General features: G+C 29.2%; 1 protein-coding gene across 2 annotated transcripts in view; it reads left to right on the plus strand.

Moving 5' to 3' along the window:
* Positions 1-19,382, plus strand: part of LOC112683612 (FERM and PDZ domain-containing protein 4) — an 81,725-nt gene that overhangs the window by 19,075 nt on the left and 43,268 nt on the right. Inside the window, exon 1 of one of the 2 annotated variants that reach the window (XM_025554714.1) lies at positions 7,250-7,395. The exons of the other annotated variant lie outside the window; for it this stretch is intronic. Coding sequence (XP_025410499.1) covers positions 7,319-7,395 — 77 coding nt within the window. The 5' untranslated portion in view covers positions 7,250-7,318. Of the gene's footprint in view, positions 1-7,249; positions 7,396-19,382 lie in introns of those variants that run through there. 2 annotated transcript variants of the gene reach the window in all.

The following is a 19,382-nucleotide window of genomic DNA, read 5'->3' on the forward strand; positions in this document are numbered from 1 at the left end:
GTTTGAGAATTGTTGATCTATGTTTAAAAATATAAACTCTCTAAAATATAATATAAGTACATCATTTATTTTTATACTGGCCATAACGTTTAGGAGTTTCTATAATATCTACTTGAGTTTCATGACTGTAATTTTTCTTTCCATAAAAATATATTTTCTAAGATAATAAATTGTTCAGTATCTTCTTTGTCGATGATACATAATAACATTTACAAGGAAGTGTTGGCTTAAAGCAGTGTTAGTCAATATTTTTCACCGAATAAAAATCAAATAGAGATATGTCATAACAAATTAACATTTGTGTATCATGATATTAACCCGTCTATCTTAGGGTTGATTATATTTTAGCTGTATCTCAAGATTTAAGACTCAAATTTAATTAAAATTGTAAATTTCATTTTCACGTACACATTTTATTCAATTTTTATGATTAAAGATTCAAAATTTATAATTTCTAAAGTTCAAAAATTTACTATAAAAAATTCTTTGTAGTATTTCAAAATGTCTTAATTATTTATTAAGTAATAATTTTGAGACACTTTTAATATGCATGAGTCTTATTGTCCTATATAGCATACGTTATTTTTATTTATTATTTTAATTTATGATTGATTTTGATTTAATTCATTAATTTGTCTCGTATCGAATTTGATGCATCATATTTTTTTTTTCACTATTGAACATTTGAATGTTATGCTTAAAAATGTTGTTATCCATTTAAATCTCAACTGAATTTGTGGTTTATTTAATATTGTGCGTGACCTACTTTAATAATCATCTCCGTCGTCATTTTTCTCTACACAAATTTTGCGTTGAAATGTAAAAAAATGTGTTTAATTTAGTATGCAGTCAGGTTGACAATTAGTTTTGGGCTGACCGTCCGATATCTGTCAATTGCCGCGTGGCCGGATAAGACCTGAGCGTTCAATTGCTAACCGCGGAGAATAATAATGTGACGATGAAACGCGATGTGCATTCCTAACAAGGTGACATTCCTGTATCCTAATACGGAACCTAATGGTAGACAAGGATACGGCGGGCTCTACTTACACGACATATATAAACATTTATGTTTATCTTATAACTTCCTTTCCACCAGATTCTGATCCAGTCCATAATCAGGTATTTTTACAGGGAAAAATCATTTTGGTTAAAAGAAACTTAGTTTTTTCACTTCTATTTCAATACGAAGTAGTAATGATAACATTTCATAACTATGTTAAGTGCTCAAACTGTGTTCATGAATGAAACATTTATTTCATTATAATTTTACGCATTTAATTTATAAAAATTAAGATTTATAAAATATCCTAAAGTTTTATAATATTTCACAATTTCAACTATTGTAAATTCATTATTATCATATGATTAGATATTTTCATAGTTTCAAGTTTACTTGTTGTTATTGATACTTGAATTAAAAACCATTTAAAACATAATTTCACTCCCCCCCCCTAAAAAAAAATTATATATATAAAAATAACAAATTTGTTTAATAAATATTTAAAAAAAATTAATAATGTGTTATTCTATGATCTCTATCATACGTACCTGAATTAAAACTGTTTATCTCCAAGGTTATTTATAAATCTTACACAATCATTAACCTAAATACCCGCAGAACATTACCGTTAACAATAAAACAATGATATACAATTATCTTTAAACACTTAAAGGAAAGTAACACGATTTATATATCCTACATATTAATATTGCATAAATACATTTTAAGTGAACTTATTTTGGGGCTATTAAGTTAAAAAATAATCTAAATTATTTAGAGTTTTATTTCTTTAAATTTGAAATTTAAATTATTTAGTCAATCGTCATCAGGCGTTGATACCATTTGACATTAGGTAGAACCATATCAAACGTAAGAAAGTCTTCGTACAAATCGACATGCGCAACGAATTATGGCAGTACCTCACTTTACTAGCCCCCCTTCTTTTTTTATTTCTAGATCCATCTCTGATCGTCATAAGCAGCAGTTTGATCGATACGGTGATATTACTGTGTATTATAAAAAATAAGGTGTAATCATTTTTACATTTCCATTTCAATAAACAAAATAATATGTTGTTCATATAAACATCGTTAGGTAAATACTGCAAAAATATTCAGTATTAAAAATATAAGCAATTTTTGATTATTTTTTAGGCAGGTACGTAGCGAAATGTTTATTTATAGTAATTTATAGTTTCTTCACATTGCTCCTTGTTTAGATTTGAGGTCATCCACTTGAGTTAGACTAAATTTTAAGCCATTCAAGTCGTCATATCAATCATAAGCAATTAAATTATTTTTTTTTTGGAAACGCTACGTTAAAAAAATACTATGATCCGTGGTACCGTGTTTTATTGAATTCAACTATACAAAGTAACACCGTGACGTATGACTAAACAAAATCAACCGTTGATTATTATATTTCATACGAAAATGACTGTAATAATTATTCAGATACGGATAGTCTAGTTATTTTTTTTTAGCATTTTTTTTATTGTTTCTTTACTGTCAAACGCCAAATGCCAATAGAAATGTATAACACCGTTTTCGTTATATGTTATGTTTTATGTAAAAAATAAATTATTTTAGTTTCATGTCATGTACCCATATAACCAGTGTATAAGACCATAAATAATATTATTGTTATGTATGGTGAAATAATGTTATGATTATAAATTACTTGTATATTATAAATGTAATTTACTTTAATTTTTTGGTATGCAATTTTTCCAAACCGTTTTATAAATCCAAATCATATTTTATTAATCAAAATAGTTCTAGAAATTCACTTTATTTTATTATAATAATTTCTTTCGATTTATTTCTATTGAATACCATTTTATATAATTGCAATTTGAATAAACTACAAAATAAATATTAAGACATATGTGCGATTTCGATTTTAGATAATTTTTTATTATTAAATTTATAAATATAAAATACAATCCAAAAAAGTTATTCATTGTATTAAAACCGGAGGTTAAATTATTTTATCTTCTTGTTTAAAATCAACTAAGGGGTTTACTCAATATTAGAACTGATTTTATTTGTTATGAATTTTGACATAAACAATTTATTTCAATTATTAAAGTTTGTAGTTTGTACTAACACATATAATTGTTTTAAGCTTAGTTCAAAAATACAAAATGTTTGCCTAGTAGATAACGAACCAGTAAACAAAAAGATGATTTAACTTTTAAATTATAATTCATATATAAAATAAGCAAAGTGTTGCGGTTCGGTTTATTTTGATGATTTCCCATTAGTTATAAATTATAACATTTATAATATGTTAACTATTGACTTATTTTGATGTATAAGTTTAATCGTACGTATTCGAATTTTGTTTAATCTTTACCAATTACTGATTATAATAATATGTACTAACCTTGGTAAAATAATAAATTATTTATTATATATCATCGATTATGTATTCTATGTTGTGCCATTATGATGTAAAGTTAATTGTTTTACTAAATCGAATCGTATCAATTCTTATTGAATGTAAATAAGAAATTATTATGAACTTAACATAATCAAACATTAATCATTATTTTCGTTTACCCATTATATGCTTTGCAAAAAAATAATATAATTATATAGCTGTTAGAAAATGTACAGGACAATGTATAATTATTAATGGGTTAGTGCAGGGTCGGCAACCCGCGGCCCACGGGCCGCATGTGGCCCGTGAAACAATTTTTTATGGCCCGCATAAAGGTGGTTAATTTTTGTGTTTTATTTTTGTTTAGTAAATTTTTCATACAATTTTCAATACTATTCAATTTTTTTTTCTTTATAAATGAAATTGTTATTATTATCTAATCGGAGTCGAAGATAATGATGGCTGCACTACTCAGCCATAGGATAAATTAAATATAATAAATTAAAATTTTAAATATATTTAATCTATGTATTTAATACATATGTATCTCATATATTAATCTATGGTCATAGTTGCTTTGCGTTTGTAGCAATTAGTATTACACCGTGATTACGCCCGTACGTGTGACTGCGTTTGTAATAGTTTCATTTTACTAGTAAAACATTATGGTGACTAAAAAAAGAAAAATTTGTGATGAACATCGTTTTTTTAATAATTCTTGGGTTGATTTATACTTTTTCGTTGAAAACAAAGGTAAACCATTATGTTTAATTTGTTAAAAAATTAAATTTTTTCTTAAAAGCAATTTTTTCTAGTAATATTCGTATTTTTTACACTCATATTTCTATGTAAAATAATCAAATATAATAGCAATAAAATTATTAGTATATATCATATGTAAAAATCTTTTTTAATGTGGCCCTTGATAAATATTTGAAAAAAAAAATGGCCCGCGTGGTTCAAAAGGTTGCCGACCCCTGGGTTAGTGCATCATCAGATCTCGTTAGTGCCGCTTTTATTTTTACTCGATCAAAATAAAAACGCATTCTTTTTCGTAATGCGATCGAGTCAAATTAATTCGACGAAATCGAAAACCCCTACTTTCTGTATCAAAATATGTTGTATTTATGTTAAATCTTTTTTTTTTTTTTTATTTTGTTTCAATTTACCAACAGTAGAGTAACAATACGTGGGTTATAAATATTATCAATGGTATGATAATATCATGACGGTTTGTTTTCTGAAATTTCTATTTACGACCGTTGAAATATCTTTTCAACATTGTTTACATACCGTAATGTACTAGTGCATAGCTATATACGTAAACGATATTTTATTATAAGTGTTTGGTTTATGTGAAGTCAATATTGTTTGAGTTAGAAAAAAAGATGTGTGTAAATAATCATCGAAAATTGCTTTGAGTTTGTACGACTAACGTATACGTGTATGTGTGTATAAACTTGTTCGTGTGGTATATTGTCCGCGAGCACTCGTCGTACTGCTACCAGAAGCAGATCATATAACATGCCGTGCAGTATTGACCGTGTATACTCGAGACACGAGTGTGCTTTTCATGTACGAATCCTGAGGGAAATAGAAATTAACCGTAACACGACTGTTGAACGCACGTATCGTGTGCGGATGTCGTAATACATACGCGAAAGGACTAAATTGAGCAATGATTTCAATGTGAATTAGTGGCTTTTTTTTTCTTAATTTGGAAATTGTAAGGTGCGTAGTTCGCGGTCAATGTATGGATAACGCGCTGTGCTGGAAATTATAAAAGCAGATTCCTACCATCACTCTGGAGTTATAGGTGTTTTATATACATAAATATTTTTTTTACCGCGATCGCATAAATTAATATCGTGGTTTTTATTTTGAACCAATACACGTGCCGCGTAAATGGTACAGAAATGTAAAAACATTTTATGATTCTGTTTTCTATGGATCAAATGTATATGTATGAGGCTTTACCTAAACAATTAATGTCTGTAAAACATTCGATTTAAAACATTCCTTTAATTCGACTAATTAAAAACCTGTTGTTTATTTGTATTTTTTTTTTGCTTTTTGTTTTATGTTACACTTTTTTTTTGTTTACAATCGAATTTTAAAGGGTGGGGACTTAGACAAATTAAAAAACGAACCAATCTAGAAAATAAAGCATAGTTATAATAAACAAATATAATATAAACATTTAAGTTTAAAACGAAACCAAAATTGTAGACTTGCATTGAGTTGAATAATAACTTAAATGATAAAAATTATATACTTAATATGTTATCTACTTAAAATAATATAGTCGTATTACGAAATAAAAAGTGTTTTAGTTTGTCAACATTTTCTTTCTTTTAATAGTATACTCAAAACTATCAACAAGAATGTCATACGCATGTTGAATAATCGTATTTGTTATTTTTTCTGTTTCAAATTGTCTAAGGTCCAATAATTAAAATAATAATCATGAATTATTATTTAATGTCATGGAAATGAAATTGCTGATATTTTTTGAAAACCTCTAGTGGTTTTATACTGGGAAGTGATAAGATATTTCTATTTATATGTTGATTTTCGGTGATAGTTGACACGTTTCGTGTTGTTTTCGTTAGAAATTAAAATGCACTATTGATTTACCAAAGATATTGCGTTAAGTCAAGTAAAACGTAGCTAAATATTGTTGGAAAGCGTTGGCAATTAATCAGATTATCTAGTGCGATATTGTTTTTGGCTACTAAAATATTACTTTTATTATAACCTGACTAAGAAACGTCCATTACAAACATAAAGGTTACTACTGTCTCTGTGAACGTAAAAATTACTATTTTTAAACTCTACGTGTCGATATTTAACAAAAAAAAAAATTGGATTAATTTGGCGTGCACCCAGTGGTCTACTTTGGACTCTGAGATGTCTGTTAACACTTTACTTACGTATCGAAACTAATGGTTATATTATTTGTAGCATGATTTATGCATTTTGGACATTATCCAAATTAGATTTTAAAAATCAATTTCACTGATTTCTTTTAATTTTAAATAATGAATTTGACTAATAATTAATTTAAACATTATGTAGTTCATAACTATCATAATTCATCTAATATAAATTGTAAATACCATAAGCGTTGCTAAGAATTATTAGTTTTTAAGTATATCAATATACCATTGTATCATTTTCATAACTATAAAGTATGTTAGTAGGTATGTCTTATAATGTGTTAGAATTACAATTCAATTCGATTGATGAACTTTTAATAACGTGGGAACTATGTATATGAAAACTGTATTTAAAGGTTAATGACATAATTCATCTACCGTAATATTTTTTTTTGTGGTGAATTGGTTCCAAATCATAAAAACATAAAAAAAAATTATATATTATATTTTAAATTGTTCTTAGTAATCTATGGATTTCATAGTAAAAAACATCCTTCTGATATGATATTTATACGTTTCTACTTTAAGTTGTCTTCTAAAATAGCTTAAAATCGTGTGATTTCGGTTCGTTAATCGTATCGCCAGAAACGAGTTGAAAGAAGAAAGAAAACCGCGAGACAATTGAATGACTTTCTAAAGAGAGTTTCGAGAGAGATATGTGTCCAACATTCAACGACAGTACAACGGCCTTAACACAAGGATGCATTTAAAAAAAACCAGCTTGGTATCTATAAGTCCATTTTAGGGATTCAGAAGAAACGCGACGAGTACTGGACGAGTTCTTCCTTCTCTTCATCACTCGGTCGCTGTGCAACGGGACTCGACACGGCTACTGTTTTCCCATCAGTTTGCCATTACTACCGGGATCGCTAGTCGACCATTTGTTCGCGTCGCGGTCACTTGTTCGTAATTTTCGGTGTTTGAAAATATAAAAAAATAATTTTTTCAAGTTTAAAACTACCGAGTGTTTATTTGGTGATGTTCGATTGTGATGTTCGGTGCGGTCGCTTGTGTAGCTGTGAACAACCAAAGAAGTCCTTTGTTGAAAAGCAGAATAGATTCAATTCGGTATGATCGAATTTTATATTTATAATAACATCTGTAGAGTGGAATTCCAGTGAATGAGGTCCTTAGTTTGTATCCCATATTATCAACTATTAACGGATTTGTGTCTATAATGTTTTGAACGTCTTTGAGATATTAATACTAATATTAAATCGTAAACGATTTATTTTAGAATATAATTTAACTTAATCATCAATATTTAGTACAATAATTATTTTACCGTTTTGATTAGTAATTATTTAATTGTCAAGTTTTATATTTAAGGACATGTGACTAAATTCTGAATATCTTATTTTCGTCATTATAGATGACACTGTTAACCGAATGAATAAAAATAGAAAAACAATTTATGAGTTCTACTTAATTTAATTTTAAGTATGTTTATTAATAAAACTTTTTTTTTAAATTTATTATTATTTTATATTACAAAATCTTGTTAGTTAAATTCCAATATAATTGTTTTCAGAAAATGTTTATTAGTAATATAGATAGTTAATGATAAATTGTTATGAAAATGAAATTATACACGTAATACTTGTATATTTGTTAAGTTGTTATATTAATTTTTGAATGAAATTTCTCTTATTTCTGTTTCTGTACAATTGAAAATGTTTTAATTTTGTATAAGTTAAATTAAAATCAAATACAAAGATTCTTATGAGTATAAAGACATTCAAGGGATTATAACCATTATATTTTGACATATATTCAATAATAGTCAACTGGAACAATGGTTTTAAACTGTGGTAAACGACTATGTATAGTATAAACGTATATACATGCTAGGGCCGTACATAGGAATCGTTCAAGGGGGGGGGTTCAAGATTATACATGTTATGTTAGGTAAGAAGTCAGTAAAAATACACATTAGTATATCCATGATCAAAATTATCAGGATTGAAAATCAATAAATATCAACAAATGTTTGAACAGCTTGAATAGTTGACTTTTTAATAATATGTTCTATTTATGGCTGCATTTACAACGATAATCGACTGAAGATAGAAAATGAACAAAAATTCAATAGAAAAAAATCGTCAAATCGAAAAAATTGGCACTGTTAAAAAAAAAATAGACAACTATGTATGCATTTTCAAGTCAGTTTAATTCTCATAGAATGAGGACTAAACATATTCTTAGTAAAAATGCATATAAAAAGATCCTTTATTGGGGGGACCCCTATTAGAACTACATTAGAGCCCTCAAACCTCCTCCCTTACGCACGGGCTTGATACATGCGCATGCAAAGTATATCTGTCGGAGCTGTATTGATGATTATTGAAATTTCATAACTTATAGTGTTTGATTTACCTGGATAATCGCTTAAGAAGAAAATTAAACGCCTATTTCTTTTCATTATTTTTCATCTAATTTTGTAGACTTATTGATATTTTTTTTTATGTTTATCAACAGTTTTTATCACCAAAAATGCCGTTTTCTTTAGCTGATTATAAATTTTTATTTATTTTTTTTATGTTCTTTTCGAATCATTCGACCGGAGAGGCATGACGGCCCAGGGGGCAAATAAATAGTTACTTCTGTGTGCTATTGAAGCATCACGACGGGTCACGCACAATGATCGTTGTAGACAATACTTAAAAAAAAATAATTTCACGTACCGAAATAATACAAAACTATATTATCTGCGGAAAAAAAAAATAGTTGCGTTGATGATTTGTTGTTATACCACTGTTGAAATTTTGGGAGAAAAATTGTTTATTTTCGATGTATAACACTTGCCCAATGCCCTGTAGTGTAAATTATGTTAATTTATTGAACAGTATTATAGACGGGAAAATAATCACGGTCCATTTTGGTGCCACTATTATTGACAAAATACAATCGGATAAAATTATACTATGTACATGTATTATGTACGTTCACCAGTATTATTTATTTTTATTATTTATTTTTTTAAAATTAACAAAATAAAAAACATGTTGTCTGTAATATCATATAACCATGTATATGGTCAACATAAAGTAATAAATGCTTATAAAAATTATTGCACATAGTTTTTAACTATAAATTTCTACCAATCAGACAATAATAGTCAGCAATTTTATTTAGAAAAATAACGTGAATAATTTTCGGATGATATAAATATGTCATTTATTATAAATAATATAGTTGTTAATGTGCTATTATAATTAGTGTAGCCATTGATTTTTATGGTATACAATTATTAATTATACATACAATAATCAAGAAAATCAATAATACGAGTAAACAAAAAATAAAATTACAAATTCCATTATTTTGTTTTGTCATTGTAAGTTATAACTTAAAAAAGCAATTTTTGGGTTTTGAATTTTTAAAATAAAATAAATATTTAAATTGTAAGTAACTGTATGCGAATTAACATTAAATAATCAATATGGTTTCAAAAATAAAAAAATTAATGAAGTTTTTAATTGTTCAATGGTGGCAATTTTTAGCAAAACTTTTTAGGGTACCATTGACATATTTAATAATTTATAGAAAATTTTATTTTTAATTAGAAACTCAAGGGTCAATATTGTTATACACTATTTTAATATTTATGTAGATTTAATAGCATATAGACTTTAATATTGATAGTACTGCCGAAGTCAATTTTATCTTGTGTAATTTTCAAATACCTTCCATTGCGCTTTCTTTTTTGATTATTTACATTCAAACCGAATTTTATATAAACATATAACATAATATTTAAAATATTGTACGAACTAAAAAAAAAAAAAAAAAAATATAGCATTAATCGTGATTTTATTTTATAATAAGTTATATCTTGATGTTATAAAATATCAAAATAAATTAATTTAATTAATTTTATACAATTTACATAAACTCAAATCTATTAGTTTATCAACATTAAATTATGGTAATAGATATAATAATAATTTGATAATAAACTACAACAATAACAATGAAATGTTTAACATGATATATTATGCACAATAAACAGTGAATTCTAGTTTGCATGTAGATAAATTCATTGTAGTGGCCTTTTACGTGTGTGTAAATAACGCGTACACTGTATAATATAAGCTTTTCTTAATGATTTTTGTTACCTCTTCAATTTGTCATAAATATGCGCAATAAAACTAGACATACCTAGAAATTACCAACCGCATTTTTATGTACCTGTAAATATTCTGCATTTTCTTGCACTCCCCTGTGGTCAATAATCCCTGAAACAACGGCACCCAAAAATAGCATCCAAATTAGAACTTCTATCTTACAATTTTTTTTTTTAAGTTTTTTATTTTTAAACAAATACTCACTGCAGGGCATGGCGGTAGGAAGTTGTCTAAACATAGTGACAAACAACACGAATAAAAAACTATGTTTCTGTATAAATACGTGTATATGTGTTTTATGTGTGTGTATGTATGCAATACATATGTGTGAGTGTGTATATTACTAGTAGTTCCGGTCTGTTAGTATGTGTTGACGGTTGCATGCAGAAAATGAAAATTAATACTGTATAATAACCATCACATAAAATACAGGGACAGTAAAAGTAACATGACTTCGCATAAAAATATGTTTAAATAAGTTTTGTAGACCATAACGTTTTATCTCATAAAAATACGATGATTTGATTTGATGGTACTTCTTTCGATTATTTTTATGTTTTAGTCGAATTCGTTTTTTATAATGCATACAAAATTCAACAGTATAGAATTATATTTCACGCGTATATTCTCAACGAGATTTATTCTTGGTTTGGCACTAAAATCAAATGCAAAATTGTGTATACCTAGCATCGAGTTAAAAGTATTTATAATATTATTTCCAACTGCATTATATTTTTTGTATATATATAGCATTACTCTAAAAATTTTACTTGAATAATATTTATTTGTACAGTTTTTTACAAATATTTTTCGAATTTTTGTTCGTTTGTAATTGAAAATAAAACCGAAAATATGTACATTTTACTTTAAGGAAAAATAAGACTTAAGATATGATATTTGGTTTTCAATATTACAGTTATTTTCTTCAATAATAATTAATGACATATTAGGTACAGAAAAAAATAGTTACCGTGATGTACCAATTTACATTTTTTTCTTTTACATTTTTTAATTTACAGATGGCCTCATTTACATAAGAGTTCTAGATTTCGGACATGTTCTGTAACTAAACCATTTACCTATAACGTTTTAATCTTTATTACTCTTTATTATAATTATTTTATAATATATTATTCAATTACGACCCATTATTATTATTTATTATTATTATTATGACAAATGTACTTCTTATAGCTGACGTATTATATTTAAGGAGTATTGTTTTCGTTAATAATATTAATTCTAAATTAACTGAATTTTTTAGTTTTGTTAATATGCCACGAAGACATACTAAAATTATTTATTATTTACTTAAATTGTCGTTGTATATATTTTAAGTATAATGTACTCTCATTTTAAAATATTAACTGGTTAATAAGAAAATATGATTTTACGTTTTCATACAAAAAGATTTTTCAAAAATGTAAACAAAATTGTTTAATTAAATTAGGGTATTGGAAAATAGTTTATACTTAGTTGAGATTCATAAAATAATAATAAAATATTTATATTTTTTGTTTACGATTATATTCTTATTTCATTATATTTATTATGTACACAAAGTATACACTTACCTACTATGTTTTAAGTATTATAAGTTATAATAAATTACATATTAAAATATTATGCTTTATGTTTTATGTTTTCATATGATTACACTCTTTTCGTTAAGTATAACTTATCTTATTTTTTAATATAGGCGACTATGTATTTAATATACTTTTATGCTTTATGCAGGGCTTGAAATCGAAATAAAAAATTTTAATATTAATTAATTAATTTGATATTAGTTTTTTTTTAATTTCGATTTTGGTTTTAAATATTGATATTTTTTTTTTTTAGAACTTTCAGTATATCACTATTACCGTTCAACAATTACAATATACAATTTAAATATAATTTAATTGAGTATATTCGTATATAAACACAATATGGTTAATATAGATAATAGAATATAGATTATGATAAACACAATCCAATTAAAAATTAAAATAACAAATAATACCGAACAGATACAATATTAATAGGTTAGGTAAACATAGTGCCTACAATAATATATAATGGAACGAAAACAATTAGAATTAACAGTTATAGATTGCGTATACAACAATTAAAATTATTGTATTATTGTTAATGAAGTAATAGAGAACGGACTATGGAATAAGTTGTTTGTTTATAACAGCTGTAAGGAGCGTAATTAGAAGATTAATTAATGAAGAAAGTACAGAAATAAATTTAGCCAAAGATATATCGCTAATGTGGCTATTAGGTAATGGGATAGTATTGGAATCGAGAACGGAGGCGAAAGAATTTTTGAGAAGGTGAGGAGGGGGAGTTTTAAGTTGATGAGACGAGAGTACAGTATTTGGATTTTTCGGTTTTGAGAAGTGCTTTAAAAAATGGACAGCCTCTGTAGTTGGGGGTATGATCATCCATTCAGAGAACGCATTTGGCTGGACTATCTTTGTCCTTAGTGCAAGTGTCTGTGGAGTGATCGCCCCCACACTTAACGCAGCGTGGAGGATGATGGCAATAGTTTGCTGTGTGACCGTAGTTCTGGCAGCTTATACACTGGGGTGGACCATTGTTGGCCCTATAGGGTAATTGGACTTTGATTTTGGTATGCAAAATTGAGGACAAATTTAGAATATCTTTGTTGTTGGTGTTGGGTTTTAGTTCCACGAGAAACAGCGGTCACGGGTTGCCGTTTTTGATAACGTTTGTAATTCGTCTGATGGAGTGATCCAATTCTGAGAGTGCGTCAGAAATATTTGAGATGAGTGTTGTGTGGTGCAGATTTCTTATTATGACCTTATATGATCGATATATTGGGGGCATGATGGTGTGAAAACGAGAATCGGTTTTTATTTGATGATTTACTATTACATTAAACATAAGACGACCATGAAGGCGAATGATTACAAATGAAGATGTAGACTTACAGGTAAACCCGTCTGGGTCGGTGATTTGTACTAACGTATTTTTGAAAGCGGAGTAGTTGATAATGTTTTTAGCATATATTGGCGGAGCCCTGGGGTTGTCCTGTTGAATATTAGTAGTGATAGAATCGTCGATTATGTTTGAAGTAACACAAGAGGGATCGAAATTGATTTCGTTATCCTCTTCTTTTGCCAGGGCAGCGAATTTATTTGGCGAGACGAACGATCTAAATTTTTTATGTTCAGTTTGGATTGGTGAATTTGAAGATGATGGCAGCAATCGTTTGGGTTTAGAAATTTTCGGAGAGGTGTTTACCATAAAAATAATGAAAGATCGGACAACGAAGAGGAGACTGTAATAGATTACATATTAATTAAATTATAACACGATAACGGAGCGAAAAATCGCATAACATGCGACCGCGTTGCATGTCAACATCGAACTGAAATATTGATAATTATGTTTTGCAATTTCGTTTTTGATTTCGAATATCGATATTCATTTTTTTCATTTTCGGTTTCACAAATCGGTATTTATTTTTTTTTGATTTCGGGTCCATAACAGAATGTTATCTATGACTTATAATAATTTCTCAAATTTTAGTACATCATTAGCATAATAGTGTTGTAGGCTGTAACGACAAGCTACTGATGTAGGTAGCATATAGGTACTCATGTAACATGTATTTAAATCTAATTTTTTATTACCTATGTTATAAAACATTTCATATAAACTACAATTATTATTAAAGTGTCACAAAAATGAAAAAACATAATATGAAAGTGAAGCTAAAATGAAGCTATAATGAATTCCTACATACGTTATAACCAGGGACCGGATGTTTATGCATTTATCATATTTTTAATAACATTTAAATCAATGCGAAGTAAGATATAAATTTGCTTTATCACCTTAAGTATTTAAATTTACCAATTTGATTTTGCATATTTTTGCATATTTGTTCGATTTTTGTTTAATTGATCATGTTTTTAGTACATATTTGAGGTTTTTCGTGATATAATAATATAGTAATATATTAACGAACTCGACACGCGTAATTTTTAGTTCAAAATGTCCCAACGGCGGTTACGGGAATATCGATAATTTCGATTTCTGAGCCTTATCGCCTTATCCACAATATCCCGCGACAAAAATAAATATAAAACACCATTATCGCCGGAGTTGATATCGAACAATTTCGTTAATTGAAGTTGTGTTCTACCTTTCGTTGTGTTGTGTTCTAGTTTCGTTTTCGTCCAATGTGTTTCTATATTGTATAAAGTTTTATACCTATTTACGTATTTACGTACCAACAGTTCTTTTTAAAGTTTTAATTTTAAGAATAATTATTTTATATCTATATATTTTAAATTTTTAATAAACAAAATAAGTTGTAAATAAAAATTTTTTTGATGTATATTTTTAATAAATTCTAAGCATATTTTTATACTTTTTAGAGCATAATTGCATGCATATTTTTAAATTTTTTGAAGCATAAACATCCGCTCCTTAGTTATAAATTACGGTTTCGAAAAAAAGTATAGACGCGTTTATTATTATTATTATTTTTTTTTTATGATGAAATGCAAAACCCTTAATTCATGGATTTAGCACTTGGAACTTGGTAACTTTGAGAGTACCGAAACCTATGAATATGCTACACGTATCAACGCCATAAATACCTCACAACATGTTTTTGTGCATGTTAATGTTCTTAAATTTTTAATGCTTCGGTTTAACTGTCGCTGATACGATAACGCGTACCTACTCATATAATACGTTTAATGATTGAAAACGTATTTTAATAAATATAATAATTGAAGTTCATGTGCTACGGACACGTGGAACACACGGCAATTAAACGTTTTCAAATGGGAGTTATTATTTTTCGTGCGTAGTCAAGTTCACATTACAATGTCGTGACACGTCATGTGCGGAGAAGTCACACGACAGTATTCTTCGCAGCTAGTACCTTGGTGCCAACGTGGTTTCATTTAAACCATTTGCAAAGGTTTCGATGACGCACACCGGCAAGGGAGAAAACTGCATCGCGGACGTGTCGGCCGCGAACACGTGCCTTATCGGTCGAATCGGAAAATAAGAAACGAATTTCTTATTATTGTTATCGGTGAATTAGCGAAAGAATTTGGACCGAATCGGAACGAAGAAGAGCAGAAAACAGGCGAGCGCGTCGACAGCAGAGAAGCGCGCAAATGGTCTGGGCCTAGAACGGAAAACGGGAGGTTACAACGTTTTTTCGAGATGTAATAAATCGTGACGGGAAGAAAACCGTCGATGAAAACAAAAAATCAAAATAAGCAGACTACGAAAGGAAATACAAGAGAGGCATTTCCTTTGAATTGGCCGCGACACGCACGTTTTTTCGCTTTGTGCGGAGGCCGCGATTGCAATGCTGCCCGTCGGCCGGTCGTCGGCATGGTAACGTGCGTTACGCGCAGCGCTGTCGATCATTCGCCGCTATCGTCCTTGAGCTTGTTTTATTTCGTGCACCGATCGGCTCGGCGAGTTCGCCTGCCGCGTTCCGTTAAGAAAACGGTGATTTTGCAGTCGACACGCGTAACGCAATACCTCGAATTCACCGGCTTCCACAGACGTAACTCCGGAAACGCATGCATTTCTCTGCGCTCGACCGTTTAACATCGACGAGAATCAACGTAATACATTTTTCATTTTTTTAAAGAACGTTTTGCAAACGTGAAAATAGACGAATTAGAAAAAAAAACCCCTATTGAGTACTATGATACTTTGAATTTCAACTTGTCACATCCTATCGTCGTGATTTAGATACGATCGTGTTCCGTATCGTGCAATAGGGAGATCATTGTAAATTATTTGTTTATAAACGAAAGCGAATTTAACATAAATCGGTGTATCGAAAATAAATATTGGCAGTTAAAACTTTAAAGCGGTTACATTGTAAAATTGGTTTAATATTATGCAATAATTTTTAATGGTTTGATTTTACAAAGGAAATTGAATACGAAAAAAAAGAAAAAGATTCTATCTAAGTTCTTGTTCTTGGAATCTTTCACGGTCGTTTTAATGAACTGTAATTTTTACAGACTGTAGTTTCTACACGGCTAAAAGAAGACATAACATTATTAACTTGAATATTTTGTTATGTTTTAACTAATCGGTATTTCAGTTATTATTAGTAAGGAAATGTACATATTTTGTAACACTAGTTTATTTTAAATTTGAATTAGTTTTACTCGAATACTTAATAGTAGTTTCTAATTTACTTGTTTTTCGTTTAAATCTTAACTAATTGTCTTGAACAAATAATTTTATACAAAATAATTACTTTTATTTGCATTGATATTTAAGTATATTAACATTGTAAATGAGGAGCAATAGAAAAACTTATTACGTTTGACTAAACGGTTTAATCACATTTGTTTTAGTGGACACATAATATCGATATTAATAAAAATGGTTATTATTTTAATTAAATATTTTGAATTTGAACTAAAACACAAAATCTGAATGCAATTTCAAACCATGCAAACAGATTAACCAACTCAAAGATAAATCGAAATAAAGTCATATTCATATTTCAACTGTTGTCTTAAAACAAACTCATTGAGCATCCATTACTATTAATTTAATTACATCGATCTAATTTCTGTAAAATGAGATCGTACTAAAATTATTCAAAACTTTCTTATTCGATTTCTCGTCACGAAATGCAATCGTTTTTAGATTAAAAGAAAATGTAATTTACATAACTGCTAAAATAACGAACCCTTTCTTATTCTCCGAAAACCACATTTCGTAGCATAGAATGAAACGTCGTTTTAGGATGGAAGCCATATTTTTCACGAAATTAAAAATGCTGTGATGTTGTATTCCGAACGAAAAATCGTATAATAATACAATACAAGATCGCGTACATTCGTAACGCAACGGTACATTTTACACATGTACGCGTTTCGTTGCAGGTATACATACGTACGTATATTATATACGCGTTGCAAAAAAAATTTATATCGAGCAGTTTGTCACATAATCACATTTTACGTCGGGTACCACATATCAATAATTTCGTATGCATTAAAATTTTCTCTCGCTCTCTGCAACGACTCGATCTCGTACCATCATCCGTCGCCGGTAAAGTATTTTTCTCCTTTCGCGCTTTACGTGTGTAATGTGTGATATACTTGTGCGTGTCTTTGAAAGTATATATTTTTTTACAGTAACACAACGGATGTCGAGTCGATATCCGCACAAATAACTACTACACTCCTACAAGTATCTATATAGCAAAGAAGAAGAAATAAAAAACTTTATTACATTTGTATTCGATCGCGTTTCGACGGAGCCAAATCTAACGTTTTCTCTTTGTATATATATACGAGTATATTTTTATGAAACGTCACTCTGATTTTGACAGTATAATAAGTACATCGCATATAGGTATCCTTCGTAATATCGTCGTACGTAATGCGGCGACTTGTGTGACGTAGTTACACGTTCGGTCCTATGCAACGGCGGCGACGGTAGTTTACTCGTAAATAAAATTTGCGATTCTCCGACGAAGCTGCTGCTGCTGCCGCTGCTGCCAGCACTGTTTTTTTTCTTCCTTCGCGTTTTCCTCGACGTATATCGCTGTGCCAAGCGTATGACACGCACGTTTTCCCTACACGTCATTCGACTGCGGTCACCATGACGACGGGATGAGCCACCCCCCGTGTGCTACGACTGCCGCCACCGTCATGCCGTATCGTATCTGAGCGTGAATCGCAATGAAAACGTAATTTGCACCCCTAATTGGTCGTGATGCGATGAAGTTTGAGGAACGGTCGACGAGGTGGTGAACGGAAGTGGATATCGAACGACGCATACATCGCGTACAATTTAATAATAATAATAAAAATAATAATAATGACGATGAATAAATATACGCATATAAATAATTTTTATTGCGTTTGCACGTTAAATGGGTGCGATGATCGTACACAAAGATTTTGCTGTTGCTGGATTTTTTATTCGCCTGTCGAAACGATTACGGGCGGCTAGAATATATATGTATATTTGTATATTTTAATTTTATACGACTTCGTCGGTGGAATGCCTTTCGATTGTTGTAAGTCTTCGGTTGCCAGAGGTAACCGCACGTGTGCGTCGAAACCGCATTCGGTCCAAAAATTTCATTGAATTAAAATACCATAATATGATATACCTACGAAATATATTACAGTGTTGTTTGTATAGTAATCTAATATTAGTACTTGTGATGTGTGCCGTACGGAATCGAATAACGTTTTCGCGCCGAGAGGAAAGGATTGAAATACAAGGTTCGCCACGGATTTATTTATGTCGGTTTTCACCGTAGAATTGCTCTACGCAAATGTTTCTGATTCAAGCTTTGGACGTGGGCGGATCCCTGTTCCGGCTATTTGAATACCTCTCTGCGGTTTTAATTACGAGTATTTTATTAATAATTGGCGCTGCGAGACGATTATTATCAAACATGTATACATACTGTTTTACACTATTTAAACAATGTCAACAGTAAATGTTTTAAAATTTATTCGGAAGTACCAACGGTGCGAATATATTCCTATAACACAAAATTATTTATTGTACATCTATAGTTCTTTTTTTGGGTTTATTGTTTAAGGGAATTATTTAAATTCCATGAATCAATGTGGATGAAAATCACTGAAGTGATTTAATTGGTTTTTCCTGATTGTTTCGCAATAATTAAGCAAAACATGTTTAAAAACCATCGATATCCACATTACGGATTCGATAAATATCATTAATCACCGATTACTATGATAGCATATACTTGAGACGGGTCCAACTACTGTCAAAATATTTTTCTTTTTACAATAATTACCATAACGAATGAGTACCGACCGTTTCCAATAGTTTTTTGCTATTTTTATCGGTGCCAATTTTTTGGTATACTCCTCCACACCACTATCGTACTCCGTCGTTACGTTCTCATTATACCGGTAA

This window comes from Sipha flava, unplaced genomic scaffold (genome assembly GCF_003268045.1).
Source record: "Sipha flava isolate LNK unplaced genomic scaffold, YSA_version1 231_pilon_pilon, whole genome shotgun sequence".
NCBI classification, from domain to species: domain Eukaryota; kingdom Metazoa; phylum Arthropoda; class Insecta; order Hemiptera; family Aphididae; genus Sipha; species Sipha flava.